Source organism: Aulostomus chinensis, chromosome 3 (assembly GCF_037954235.1).
Source record: "Aulostomus chinensis isolate RoL2024-O1b breed Wild chromosome 3, RoL_Achi_v1.0, whole genome shotgun sequence".
Taxonomy (NCBI): domain Eukaryota; kingdom Metazoa; phylum Chordata; class Actinopteri; order Syngnathiformes; family Aulostomidae; genus Aulostomus; species Aulostomus chinensis.
In genome coordinates, this window is record NC_141322.1 from 3,878,269 (window position 1) to 3,890,760 (window position 12,492).

General features: G+C 46.9%; 1 protein-coding gene across 14 annotated transcripts in view; it reads left to right on the forward strand.

The window, feature by feature from the left end:
- Window positions 1-12,492, forward strand: part of plekha6 (pleckstrin homology domain containing A6) — a 105,789-nt gene that overhangs the window by 60,055 nt on the left and 33,242 nt on the right. For 11 of the 14 annotated variants that reach the window (XM_086198290.1, XM_086198292.1, XM_086198286.1 and 8 more), the window contains 3 exons: window positions 8,341-8,531; window positions 9,788-10,363; window positions 11,686-12,169. In XM_086198290.1, coding sequence (XP_086054416.1) covers window positions 8,341-8,531; window positions 9,788-10,363; window positions 11,686-12,169 — 1,251 coding nt within the window. The remainder of the gene's footprint in view (window positions 1-8,340; window positions 8,532-9,787; window positions 10,364-11,685; window positions 12,170-12,492) is intronic. The other 3 variants (XM_086198287.1, XM_086198299.1, XM_086198297.1) reach the window with 1 other exon arrangement.

The window sequence follows — 12,492 nt, forward strand, 5'->3', positions numbered from 1 at the left end:
ACATTTTGTAGAATCTCACAAAAGTAAAAAAGTAAATTTTCAGTCATCGATTTTTTCCCCCCTCTCCATGTACCCTCCAGAGCTCTGCACCCTTTGAACTATCTTGTAATACCTATAATACTACTACTACTCAGTACTACTGAGCCGGGTGTTCCAGAAGATTCATTTATTTTTTCCCCCATTCTTTAAAAATGTGGTTTAAAAAGCCTCAATGTCAGTCTGGCAGTGTCTGTGTCTGTGTGGGATCGATGGATCTGATAAGACCATTGATTTGCTCCATATTTCTGGTTTTATGTCCTCTTATCAGCAACATGCTGCTACCTGAGCTGTTGCCCCACATGATCTTTGCTCTTCAGGAGTCTTGTTTTCATGTCGGCGAGCTGTCAAAACCTGTTGTACCTGCAACGTCACTCAGGTGGAGGTGTTTCCAGAACCAGGGACCTTCTGTCAGCTTGCAAAGCTTCTCTGTCCATGTGAAGGTTTGGTTGTAGCTTGGCGGTGTATCAGATGTCAGGTGGAGTGTGATTCTCCGCAGTCGTGTGACGTGACATCGCAGCTTGGTGTGCAGAGCTCCTAAACAAACACGCTTGTAGGTTGTATGTGGGCGGCGTGGCTCAGGGGTAGAGTGGCCGTGTGGCAAACGGAAGGTCGCTGGTTCGATCCTCGACCCTGGTGACCATGTCGAAGTGTCCTTGAGGAAGTTCCTGAGCCCATAATTGCTCCTGACGAGTGGGTTGGCGCCTTGCTTGGCAGCCTCCACCGTGAGTGTGTGTGTGCGTGGGTGAATGAGATGAAACTGTAAAGAGCTTTGAGTGGTGCTAAGGTAGAAAAGCGCTATAAAAGTGAATCCATTTACTTTAACACCATGATAAGTTAAAATATTAAACTGGGTGTGAGGTGTGTGACTCATCAAGTGTGATCATTGGGTAACACCTGTGTGTGTGCGTGTGTGTGTTTTGTCGGAGGTGTTTAGCCTCACCCTTTCCTCACAACTATCAGGCAACTCTGAAAAGGTAAATGTTCTGTGCTTTGGGGCTTTGGAGCAACGTTACCTGTCGTTGGAGTTTAAGTTTCATGTCACCTGACCGGGCTGAAACCCAGACTCCTGGTCCGTCAGTAACACAGCAGTCCTTGTCTCACTTTACAGAAGCAGATTCAAATGGGAAAGTCGAAGAAGAAGAATAAAGAAAAAACACAAAGTACCTCACAGTGTCGCAAATCAAACAGTGCACAGGAAAACTGCTCAAAACAGATAAATCTCCATCAGCCACTTCAAACAGTTGCTGACCTGACTCCCAGGAGGTGCCTGGGGCCCAGCGCCGCGAACACACAGCTAAGACCTCCCTCCTGAGGGTGGTGCAGGAGTAAAGGTCATGGGTTCGCACATCCATTCATCCATTTCTGCATGCACTAATGAGAGGCAGGATTCAGCCTGAAGTAAACACATGTACTTGTCCTGTAGTAGTAGTAGAAGTAGTACTGTAGTAGTCCTGTGCCTTTGGTCTGCTGAACTACTACAAGCTTCCTTTCTCCCAGCCTGATTGTGTCAAATGGTGACATTAAATGTCACACCACTGCTGTGTTAGCGTCACGTCGCATGTGTGATTGTGGCGTCTCCTCTGAAATCGAGACCCGGTGGTTGACGGTGGGCGTGTCCCTGACAGATAATGTACATGAAAGAATCTGATTTTCTGTTTTTGAAGTCTTTTTTATTTCTTTGGCTCATTGATCCGCATTCTCCTTTTCTTCACACAGACAAAAGAGCTGAAACAAAAGGAGAGAATAAAACATTGCAGAATGTCTCCCAGTCCACCTACCAGGATACGGGGGTCAATACTGCTGTGGGTGATGTCAGGATGCGGGCGCCGCCATGTTTTGTTTTTTTTACGTCATGAGCCTCATCATGCAGATGATGGAGACCCCAGCTTAGCCTCTCAGGTCATCTTTGGTCTCCCAGGAACTCTAAAAAAACCTCCCTGGTCCTCCTTCCTCTCCAGAGTCTCCCTCCTCTTCCTCCATCCTTGTGGATTCCAGCTAACTCACCGAAGCTAAAGCTAAGCTAGCCTGTAGTCAGCTAGCCCTGGCCCGGGTTGCATTTTATCTTTCTAATCTCTGACTCAAGGTTCTGGTCGACTCATTTGAGGGTCAGTAAGCAGAACAATAATGAGAAGTGTTTGATGCTCTGAACTCAGATGGGCATCAGCTCAGCGACACCCTGGAAGCCCCGCCCCCACCAGCAGCTCGTTACACACACTGACCTGCATGATGATTTACAGCCACTGTGACGCTTCGACTGTGTGGCCCGACTCCTGTGAACATATTCAGGGTTGCTCCTAATGAGCAGTGGATCAACATGCTAGTTAGCATGTTTGTAGCTAGCTCCGGACTTGGTTATGAGCAGCTTCTCAAAGCTAGCGTGGCCGCAGACTTCCATTCTGTCTGTAAATGGTTTTAATGCCCCAGACAACAGAAACACTGTTCAATATTTTAATGGGTTTGCTCAACCATGTGAGTTTAAATTCCCTCCAAGCCATTTTACAGCTCAATAATGGTTGTTGTCCTCCTGACATGTCGTGCAGGTGAATATTGTCTCCTCCTCCTCCTCCTCCTCAGGATGAGGTGATAAGGCCCAGGGTAATGACTAAGTCTTGAGAAATTCCACAGTGAGACGTTCTCACAGCTCTTTCACGTGGCGCTTCAGTCAGTTGACAGTCTGGTTTGTCTGTCGGAGAGAGAAACGGCCGGCCTGCTATACACCCAAGCCTTCTCTAACAGCACCGTGTTCCTGGTCCAACACAGAACTCGCACCGACATTGATTTGTTTCTTGTGAAACTTTGTACGCTCTGATGTGTTTTGGGAAAAGAAGAAGCATAGTGATCTCCTTGATTATTCCACAATGAGTCCAAAAAGCTTGTCAGAGGAGAAACGGTGGTCATGACTTCCATGAATCTCTCAAATGAGCTTTGGAACCTCCTCAGTGTCAATAAAACATCTGAGCTGAAAACATTCTCAGGTGGATATGACCTGCCTGCTGCTGGGAGCACCCTGGATTTATGGAGGGAGGAGCTGAAGGCCCCACAGAGGGTAGATGGACGGTCGACATGTCACAACAGGGGTATGAAGAGAGGCGCGGGAAAGCAACAATGTGAAAAATGTGCATCAGCTGTTAACTATGTGGAATTTTATTCCAAAACAACACTTCACAGTAAAGTCCAAGGGCCATTTTTGTTTTTCCTCTCTCAGAATTTGCACAAAGGGTTACATGTTGTGACCAAGTGCATGCAGGTCGGCCCGGGGTCCTTTCAGGGCAGCCGGCAGGCTCAGCAACCTGGCTGCCCATTCAACTCAGTACATGTTGGAGGCTGTTGGGAGTCAAAGCATTTGCACTTGTAGAGCGGGGTGGGGATTGTTCATGCCTGCAGGCCTCCCATAATTGCTCTACAACCTGGCTGAGAACTCATCTGCGTCACAGGTTACTGTGGCGTCACCGTTGTGGGAGACCAGGAACAGTTGTAACGCCAATCAGAGAAAAGCTACTGAGTGTTTTGTGTTTTTTTTAGTTGAAACGTTATTTTTTTTTTTTTGGTGATGTATTTTTGGATACTCCCCAGAGCTCCTGAGGAATCTGAATAAGTATTAGAGTTTCTGTGGAGGGAGCTAAAAGGAGAAATGACTGACATCAAATTAGCAGGCAGGCTAGTTCACATGAGCTTCAACCAAACTGGTGCTGAGAACTTCCACTTCTTTTTCAGGGGGGTCTGGATAATGTTGGCATCAAATATTGCCAAAGTTTTAAATAACGAGGTAAAAGTACCAACCGTGAGAAAAAGACTGCTCGAAAAGTTTCCATCCGTTTTTTTGTGTACGTCTATAAATAGTCGCCTGCTCCAGACCCTCGCCTGCTGCTGTCGGGGTGGCGTGAGGGTTTTAGCTTTTAGAGTGACAAATACTTCAATCATACTGTCATCGATATGTATTGATTAATAGTAGTAATATTAATAGGAATATCGTAGTACCCATGGAGTCTATTTCTTGCAAGTATATCGGTTCAAAAAAAGTCATTTCCCACAAGCAGACTGAAAAGTTCCTCTTTAATTCATTACGTGAGAAGACAAAATCCTGCAAGCAGACAGAATAAATGTGCCTCACAGACGACGCCTGGTGTAGAAGTGCTGGGGCACGGCAACCCTTGGGTGGAGGGTGAGGGGTTTCTGAGGTCAGGGAACACCGGGGCTGATGTGAGAGAGTCGGCCAGCCCACCTCCCTCTGACGTGCTGCGGTCATAATTACTAGAGAGCAGCCAGCATCAGCACAGGGGGACGGAAGCACACGTTGAAGGCTGGAGTGGCGTGTAAGCAGTCGTGCACCTCCATGAGTGCAGCGGTTCTCCGACTCACAGTGACTGGCACCTTCAGCTCCGTGTGTGTTTCTAACTGGTGTACCTTTGAAATGACCTTGCATCTTTCAGCTGCACAGAAACTTCTTTGCTGCTTCTCCATGAAACCTCAGTATGTAACACACACACACACACACACACACACACACACACACACGCACACACTCCATACAGAATGATGGCTTGACCATGAAGCATCAGAAGCATCGACACGTGCAGCACGCAGTCCTGGTATCTGTCCTCTCCTCCAACCTCAGTTCCTTCTTTCCCTCTCTCTTTTTCCTGATAATCATTTTCTCGCCGTATTTAAATCAGATTTTCCTCGTACTTCCTTCCCCCTTTCTTTACTCGTTGGGTAATCTTTCTTGTGTTTTATTCTTCCCTCCTCCATCTCTTTTCTTGCATCTTTTCTTTGTTTATTTCTTTGTCTGACCTCCCTCTTTGGTTTCTTCTTCTTCCCTTCCTTCCTTTCTTCATGACGTCTCAATATATTTAATCTTTTTTGCTTCGTGCTCTTCCTTTCATCCTCTCCTGTTATTTATCACTTTTTTCTATTTTCTCTATATTTAGTTGTTTTTTGACCTTTTTCACTATTTTATTTCCTCAACTCTCTCCATTCACCCTTGTTTCCCTCTTGCAGTATACATATATTTTTGTGTGTATGTATATGTATATGTATACATATATATATATGTATATACACATACATATATATGTATGTGTTTATATGTATATATATATGTATATACACATACATATATATGTATGTGTTTATATGTATATATATATATGTATAAACACATAAATATATATGTATGTGTTTATATGTATATATATATATGTATAAACACATACATATATATATGTATGTGTTTATATGTATATATATCTATGAGTCATTTTTGATGTCATTCCTCCATCCACCGTCTTTCCCTCTGCAATTACCTGAACCAAGGAAACAAAAGAAGGACAATGGGACACACACACACACACACACACACACACACACACACACACACACACACACACACACACACACACACACACACACACACACACACACAACACCGAGAGTCCCGCCTCTGTTGCTAGGTTACTGCTGGTTCTCACTATGCTGCTGTTTCAACCAATTGCCTCACCTTGATGTCACTGTGGGTGTGGCCTCTCTGTGCTCCACCGTGGAAGGAAGTGACTCCTGCTTGACAGTGACATCATTTCCCCCCTGCTGTTTTTAGTCTCTCTCTCTCTCTCGCTCTTGCTCTCTCTCTCTCTCTCTCTCTCTCTCTCTCTCTCTCTCTCTCTCTCTCACACACACACACACACACACACACAGATTGGGACTCTATTAGGGGAGGACTAGGAGAGGGCAGATGCAGGACTACTGCTCGGGACCAGTCATTCACATGAGATTAGATCCAATTGAATTAGAGCTCATCAGCAGAGAGCATTAAGGAAGTACTGAAGTTAATGAGGTGTAGACCATCAGGGCCGTGTCCTCCAGCCTTCCTCCCAGACTTCCCACAGCTGTGCAGACACGGAGCTTCAACAACTTTAAGTGCTTCTTAACCACAGAACCACCAATAACACAGTGAACACGACTCCACCTACAGGTGAACGGCCCCATACAGCTCCTATTCTCTCAGCTGCCAGGTTGATCACATCCATTCCAGCTGGGCTTTACCGTGTGTGTGACTGTAAGTCTCTGATGCTGGCATCAACACTGGAGCGGTGGCTGTTCGAACTGCAGCTGATCCTGAGCCAGCTGTCACTAATCACTCAGATAGTCATGGGACTTTGACTCGTTGCCTCCAGAGCAACTCGACATCAAGCACCCAGGTCTACTGTGCTGTAGTTAAACCAACCTCACATTTGAGTGCACCTATATTGTCATCCTTACCGTAGATGCATTTAATTTGACCTAAATTCAACTTGTGTCCAGCGCTAATTTTCACAAACTTCACAAAGGCTGAGCTGCAGGAGTCAGTCAAGAGGAACATGAGCAGACATTGGAGCTTTAATCATAAACATGCACTTGTGAGTCACCTTCTTCAAATCACCTCTCAGGTTTGTTGCTGCTCAGAAGCCAGAAGCCACTGACATGAACACAGAATCATCTTTGTCCATCTTCGTGGTCTGGGCTGCCCTCTAGTGGTGCATTACCTGAAAAACGGTTTTGGTCCCTACACAGAACAATTATGCTCATTTGTTTTGTTTTGTTTTTTGGTTTCATACCTTCCACACGTGTTTTGTCACATCATCATCGGGGGTGTTTGTGCTACTGAACACGTCAGAAACATCATGTTGACCTCCATGAATGAATCATTTCTGTGTCCATGTTTTAGAGGTCCAAAAGTTCCCAGTTCCATAACTCACACCAACCAGTACAATGACCTCTGTGAATCCAACCCTTAACCTTTCGCCCCTCACTGTCTCCTTGTCCTCCCACCCCGATCCATCCCTGTGAGCCCTGCCGGCCCCGGCCGTGTCCTGCTGTGGTAAAAGTGCAGTAGGTACAGAAACCATTGCTCTTCCTGTGCTGACAACAAAAATGCATGATCACAAATGCTGAACTGCATGTCTGCTTGGTTTCGGTGTCACTCGTGTTGTGCATGTTGGGTTTGTTCACGTTTGGGCATGTAAGGTGAGTTAAGTCCTGGTTATCGGCTTCTGACTGTCAAGTTACACTCCATGATGTTGTTTCCAAACATCAGCAGGACGCCTTTCTAGCTGATGGCTCCTGTCACAGCGTCACTGAACGTAGCTTGTACAGTCAAATAAAGGACAATTCCAGCTTCTTCTTTTAACAAATTCAGTTTAATCTTAGTAGTTTTCTCTTTTTTAAGTTTGACCTGCTGTACTTTACACTACAAAGACAAATGTGTACAACATTTACTGAGAGATTATTACATTTCAATCAATCTCAGTTCAGCCTCCCCAAAATACTGCTGATATAAACTGATCATCATCAAATGACTCCAACATTTGATCCAAATAAAAAACCTGAGGAGAAACATAAAGGCCACCATAAAGAAATCAAGGTCAATTTGCATCAACTGGAACTAAATATGAATTAAAAATGTAAAAATTATTAAACCTAGACTAAAATGTCCATCCATCCTCCATCCATTTTCTACCTCCTGTTGAGGGTGGTGGGGGTGGAGCCTATCCCAGCAGCCTTCCCCCTGGACGGGTCACCAGTCCATGGCAGGACCAACACATAGAGACAGACAACCATTGGCTCTCACAGCCACGCCTACGGTCAATTTAGAGTCTGGATTAACCTGGTCCCCTCTTGATGTCTTTGGACTGTGGAGGAAGCTGGAGTACCAGAGAGAACCCAGCAGGAACAGGGAGAACATGCAGACTCACCCAGAAAGACCCCGTGCTCCAGCCGGGGCTCCACCCACAACCTTCTTGCTGGGGGGCCACAGGGAGGACCACTGCTCCACTGTGCCGCCAGACTAAAATGTTGTGAGACTAAAACTAGACTAAAATGTAAACAACTAAAACTAGACTAAAATGTAAACAGTTCCTAAATTATCAAGTCTTCGACTCAGAGGTCAGTTCTCATTGATAAAAGCTTTTTCTTGGACTAAGATATGTTTCCTAAACTTAACTTGAAATAAAATGAGAATAACTAAATGTCATGAGAATTTATGACAAGACAAAATGTAAAAAATAAGACTTGTTGATAATGGGAACCATCTCTCTGAATGCTGGTGCTTTGTGCTCCCTCTTGATGCTTGTATAGCGCAAGCAGCAACTGTATTGTAGCAAGTCATTTACGAGGAAAACATTTAAAAAAAAAAGTTTTAAGAAAGTGGAATTGGCCTTTAAATGGACATCAGTGCATGAGGGGCTGAGGTTTCGACTGATGAAGATGATTTCAGGACCAGTCTGAGGTTGTGTCTCTAAAATTGTCCTGTTTTCTGTTCCTCTGCAGGTGTGGTTGGAGGAGGGGGAGGAGGAAGAGGGTGACACGGGGGACTTGAAGGCTCCGGTTGTGTTTTGCATGCAGGCAGAGCACGCTGGGACCAGGACATACTTCTTCAGCACAGACAGCCATGAGGAGCAGAAGGAGTGGATCAGAGCCATGAGTCAAGCCGCAGAGGTCGACCTTAAACCTACACAGAGGTGCGGGGACACACACACACACACACACACACACACACACACACACACACACACACAGAGCAGTCCTCTTCTACAGGTGTTCTGGATTCAGCCTGTCTAAAGCATCCGTGTCATAGGAACTTCACAGAGTTCATGCAGGATGGGATTTGCTGTACTTTGGCGCCATCCAGTGGCGGTGTCCGGAAAGACATTGCAATTAATCGGAACAAAATGTTGTTTCCTGTTATTTAAACATCCATGTGGTTTTCCATTCATCTTGCATTTCCATCTAAAATATTTCAAGTAAACCCTGACTTCTTGGCAGGTACAAATCTGACAGACATGAATAATTGTTCTCATTTGTTGTTCTTTCATGCTCAAATCATAAACCAGACCAGGTCATTTAGGTCAGACACAGGCACATAAGCTGCTACACATGATGAACTCAGCGAGGTGATAAGAACCACTGTGGGGGAACAAAAGCATTCAGTGATAAACATTAAAAGATGGAGGAGTGTATCAGATGGATACGCTGGATGGAAAGTGATGAGGTCTTCCAGCATCTTGTGATCGTTCAAGGGTGATTTCACTCTGCTGGGTTTGCTTTGATGGCTCATTTAGGCTGTGGAGAATCAAACATATGTAACAAATAATTGGACTTGAAAACAGGAACAGCCCTGAACTCTGTCCCGTATCGGCCCACTTCGACCCGGGACACAGACTCACGCTCCCCCCGGAGGGTTGGCACGGTGCTGTCTCACAGTCACAGTCATTACCTGCTGCCACACCTGAACTTGCACTACCTTCATGTTTTGTGACAGAATGCATTCAGGAAAGAAATTCTTCAGAGATTGAACTCAGTGCAGATTTATGTCGAAGCATATTTGTGTCAATAGAATTATACTCGTCTTTTCATCACCACGGAGGTCATGTGATCACTCAAAAAATAATGGGGAGACTTTGATTCAGTTTAGTTTAAATAGGTAGGAAATATAAGTTGCTATGAATCAGTGATTTGCTGACCTCAGAGGAGGTTCTGGATCAAATTGTTGATCCTGGATCCTGACGAGTGTTCAAGGCCACAGGCGGGATAAATCTGTTAGCAGCGTTCTCAGCACACGTACAATTAATTTCAACCAAATTCCTTGAGCTCATTTAAAATACTTCTGGTTTCTGGGAATCATCTTATTCGGATTCTGGAAAAAAAGTGTTGAGATTCCCTGGTTTCCACTGCTGACCTCTTCATAAGTGCCTCATTTTTTCCTTCATCGTCACAGAACAAACCCAGACGCCACGACTGATCTCAACCACAGGATGGTGACAAGATCGCCCGACCCAGAAACAGAGCGGCACCCGCAGACTCAGCCCCGCACCGAAGCTGACAGTGACCCGCCCCCCCATCGTAAGACCAATGGCGTACAACCCCTTGAAACGCCCTCCCCCTCCACGCCGTCCTCTGACCAGGACATGCAGAGAAAGGATGGGAGGCGAGGAGAAGGTGGAGGCAAAGGTGAAGATGAAGGCGGAGGACCTGTTTCTGCCCGTGCTGCTCCCCCAAACCACCACCCGAATGGCTGGAGCAACTATGACTCTCCCAACCCGGCGCCCCCCAACAGTGGCAAACCCCCTCCATCCAGGAGCCACAGCAGCGCTCGTGCCCCTCAGGGACCTCTAGAAGGAGGTGTGGGCCCACGTCATGAGCCCAGGGAGCAGCAGGAGAACGTAGTACTGAGGAGGGGCTTTGTTCCCCGGACTGCACCCGAGAGGGTGGCCCAGAGGAAGAGCTCCATGGCCCAGCTGCAGCAGTGGGTCAACCAGCGCCGTGGCATGGCCTCCCAGGAGGACATCAACAGGTAAAACAGTGGCGAACAGCTGCAGCATGACTTACCATCATTTTCAGGTTCTGTCTTCTCTTGTCGCTGCCCCCACCTCTGATGTTCCTCAGCTCTCATGTAAGACCTTCACAGGGACGTTCTACCAAGTCAGAACTGTTTCTGCAACAGAACTCCACCTGCACCTGGTCTTTATTTTCAAGCCTCACACTCACACTGAAGGCAGATGTGTTCGCACATCAGCACCTGTATTAATTCAAGACTTCATCTCAACATTTGCTGAAAAACACCCCGTTTTCTTGGTCTTTGTTGTTGTGGTACTCATGTTGGCCACACGAGGCTGAACAGCCCACCTACCCTTGGTACAGGTTTTCTTCCCTGGGTCTATTTCAGAAACCGGATTACACAGACTAAATATAACTTGGGTTTTGGTTCCAGAACCGCAGGTCAGAATTACTTCCAGCATCTTGGGTATATTTGCACTGAGTTCTGTGAATGGAAGTCATCATCATGAATGGAACGCTGGCACTCTCAGCCACCGTGGCGACTGGTAGACAAAGAGCAGTGTGGACCCCAATCACATGGACAGGACAAACAAGTTGCTGGGGGTTCATCCTTCTCAAGTCCAGAGAGCGCGCACATCTGAACAAATATTCCACCTTAAAAGAGGTAGTGAGAGAAAGGAGGTCTGACGTCCACGCGCTGTTTTAGATGCTCTCCGGTGTCTTCATGACGTAGTCAGCGACCAGGCGTGTGACACTCTTACTTGTCCTCTTCCACAGGTTCTCTAAACAGAGACTCACGGCTGGCAGGTGTAGCAGCAGTCTAACAGCACCATGCATCACATTTCTGTGGCCAGAATAACAACACCACAACCCGTCTCAGCTCTCCTGCTGTTGGAGCTGAAGTGCTGACACAGTCGGCTTTTTCTTACTGTTAATCATTCTGTTTCCTGCCACACAGTATTACATTTTCAGTGATTTTATTCATTCATTCTCTGTTGCATGAAAAAAATGAAGTATGATTTCATGTTGTGATGATACAGAAGCCCAAACAGGACTGTGACACAGTGTTGTCCTCCCTTGTCCCTGGGCTCTCAGTCCAGCTACCAACTCTGTGAGGTCATGGCAGGCCCTTGGCCGACCTGTGGCAGGTCCCCAGGAACAGGTCATTTGAGGAGGCGGCATCTGTCGTGGCAGCTGTGTCCTGATGCCTGTTTACAGCTGCTCACATACACGACGGCTGCCTTCTTGGGGCTGATGAATCCTTTATCACTGAGGCAAGAGCTGCTGTCATCATCCCCAAAATGCTAAAATCTGACTTGAGTTTTTCTCCTCTTCCAGTCCGTCTCGTTACTACCCAATGAACCAAGGGATCCCAGCCGACTACTACGGCTACCCTGGCCCTCAGTATGTAGAGGAGTACCCTCTCTACCCTCCAGGCGTCCGACCTGAGAGCATTTGCTCTGTCTCTGCTGTGGGGGGTTACGACCGCCGCTGGACCGTGGAGGAGAAACGCCGCTCACTGAGGGATGGGCCCCACCAGTTGTACGGCCCTCCGACCCCCAGGGATTCATGGGGGCCACAGTACTACAGTGGAATGGAAACAACAATGAGACGCTTGTCCATCCAGCCACGCTCCAGGTCTGTCCCCAGGTCACCATCCCTGTCATCAGGGGGGCCGTACTCACCAGTACCGCCAAACTTCGCCTCTCCGGCTCGATCACCATCTACCCGCTTTGACCGGTTTCCAGCGAGGATCAGGGACGACGTGATCTATGCTGATCCAGCCATCTATAACCTGAGGAGATCCCTCAGCTCACCAAAGGTGGGATGATGGGTGACTGTGTGTGTGGAAAATATGACCTCATGGACAAACCCTGTTTGTGTGCGTGTGTGTGTGCGTGTGTGTGTGTGTGTGTGTAGCATTATACAGTGGCTGTAGAGCCTGTACACTGTACACAAACACACACGCACACACGCACACACACACACACACACACACACACACACACACACACACACACACAGTCACCAAAGGTGGGATGATGGGTGACTGTGTGTGTTTGTGTGTGTGTGTGTGTGCGTGCGTGTGTGTGTGTGCGTGTGTGTGTGTGCGTGCGTGTGTGTGTGTGTGTGTGCGTGTGTGTG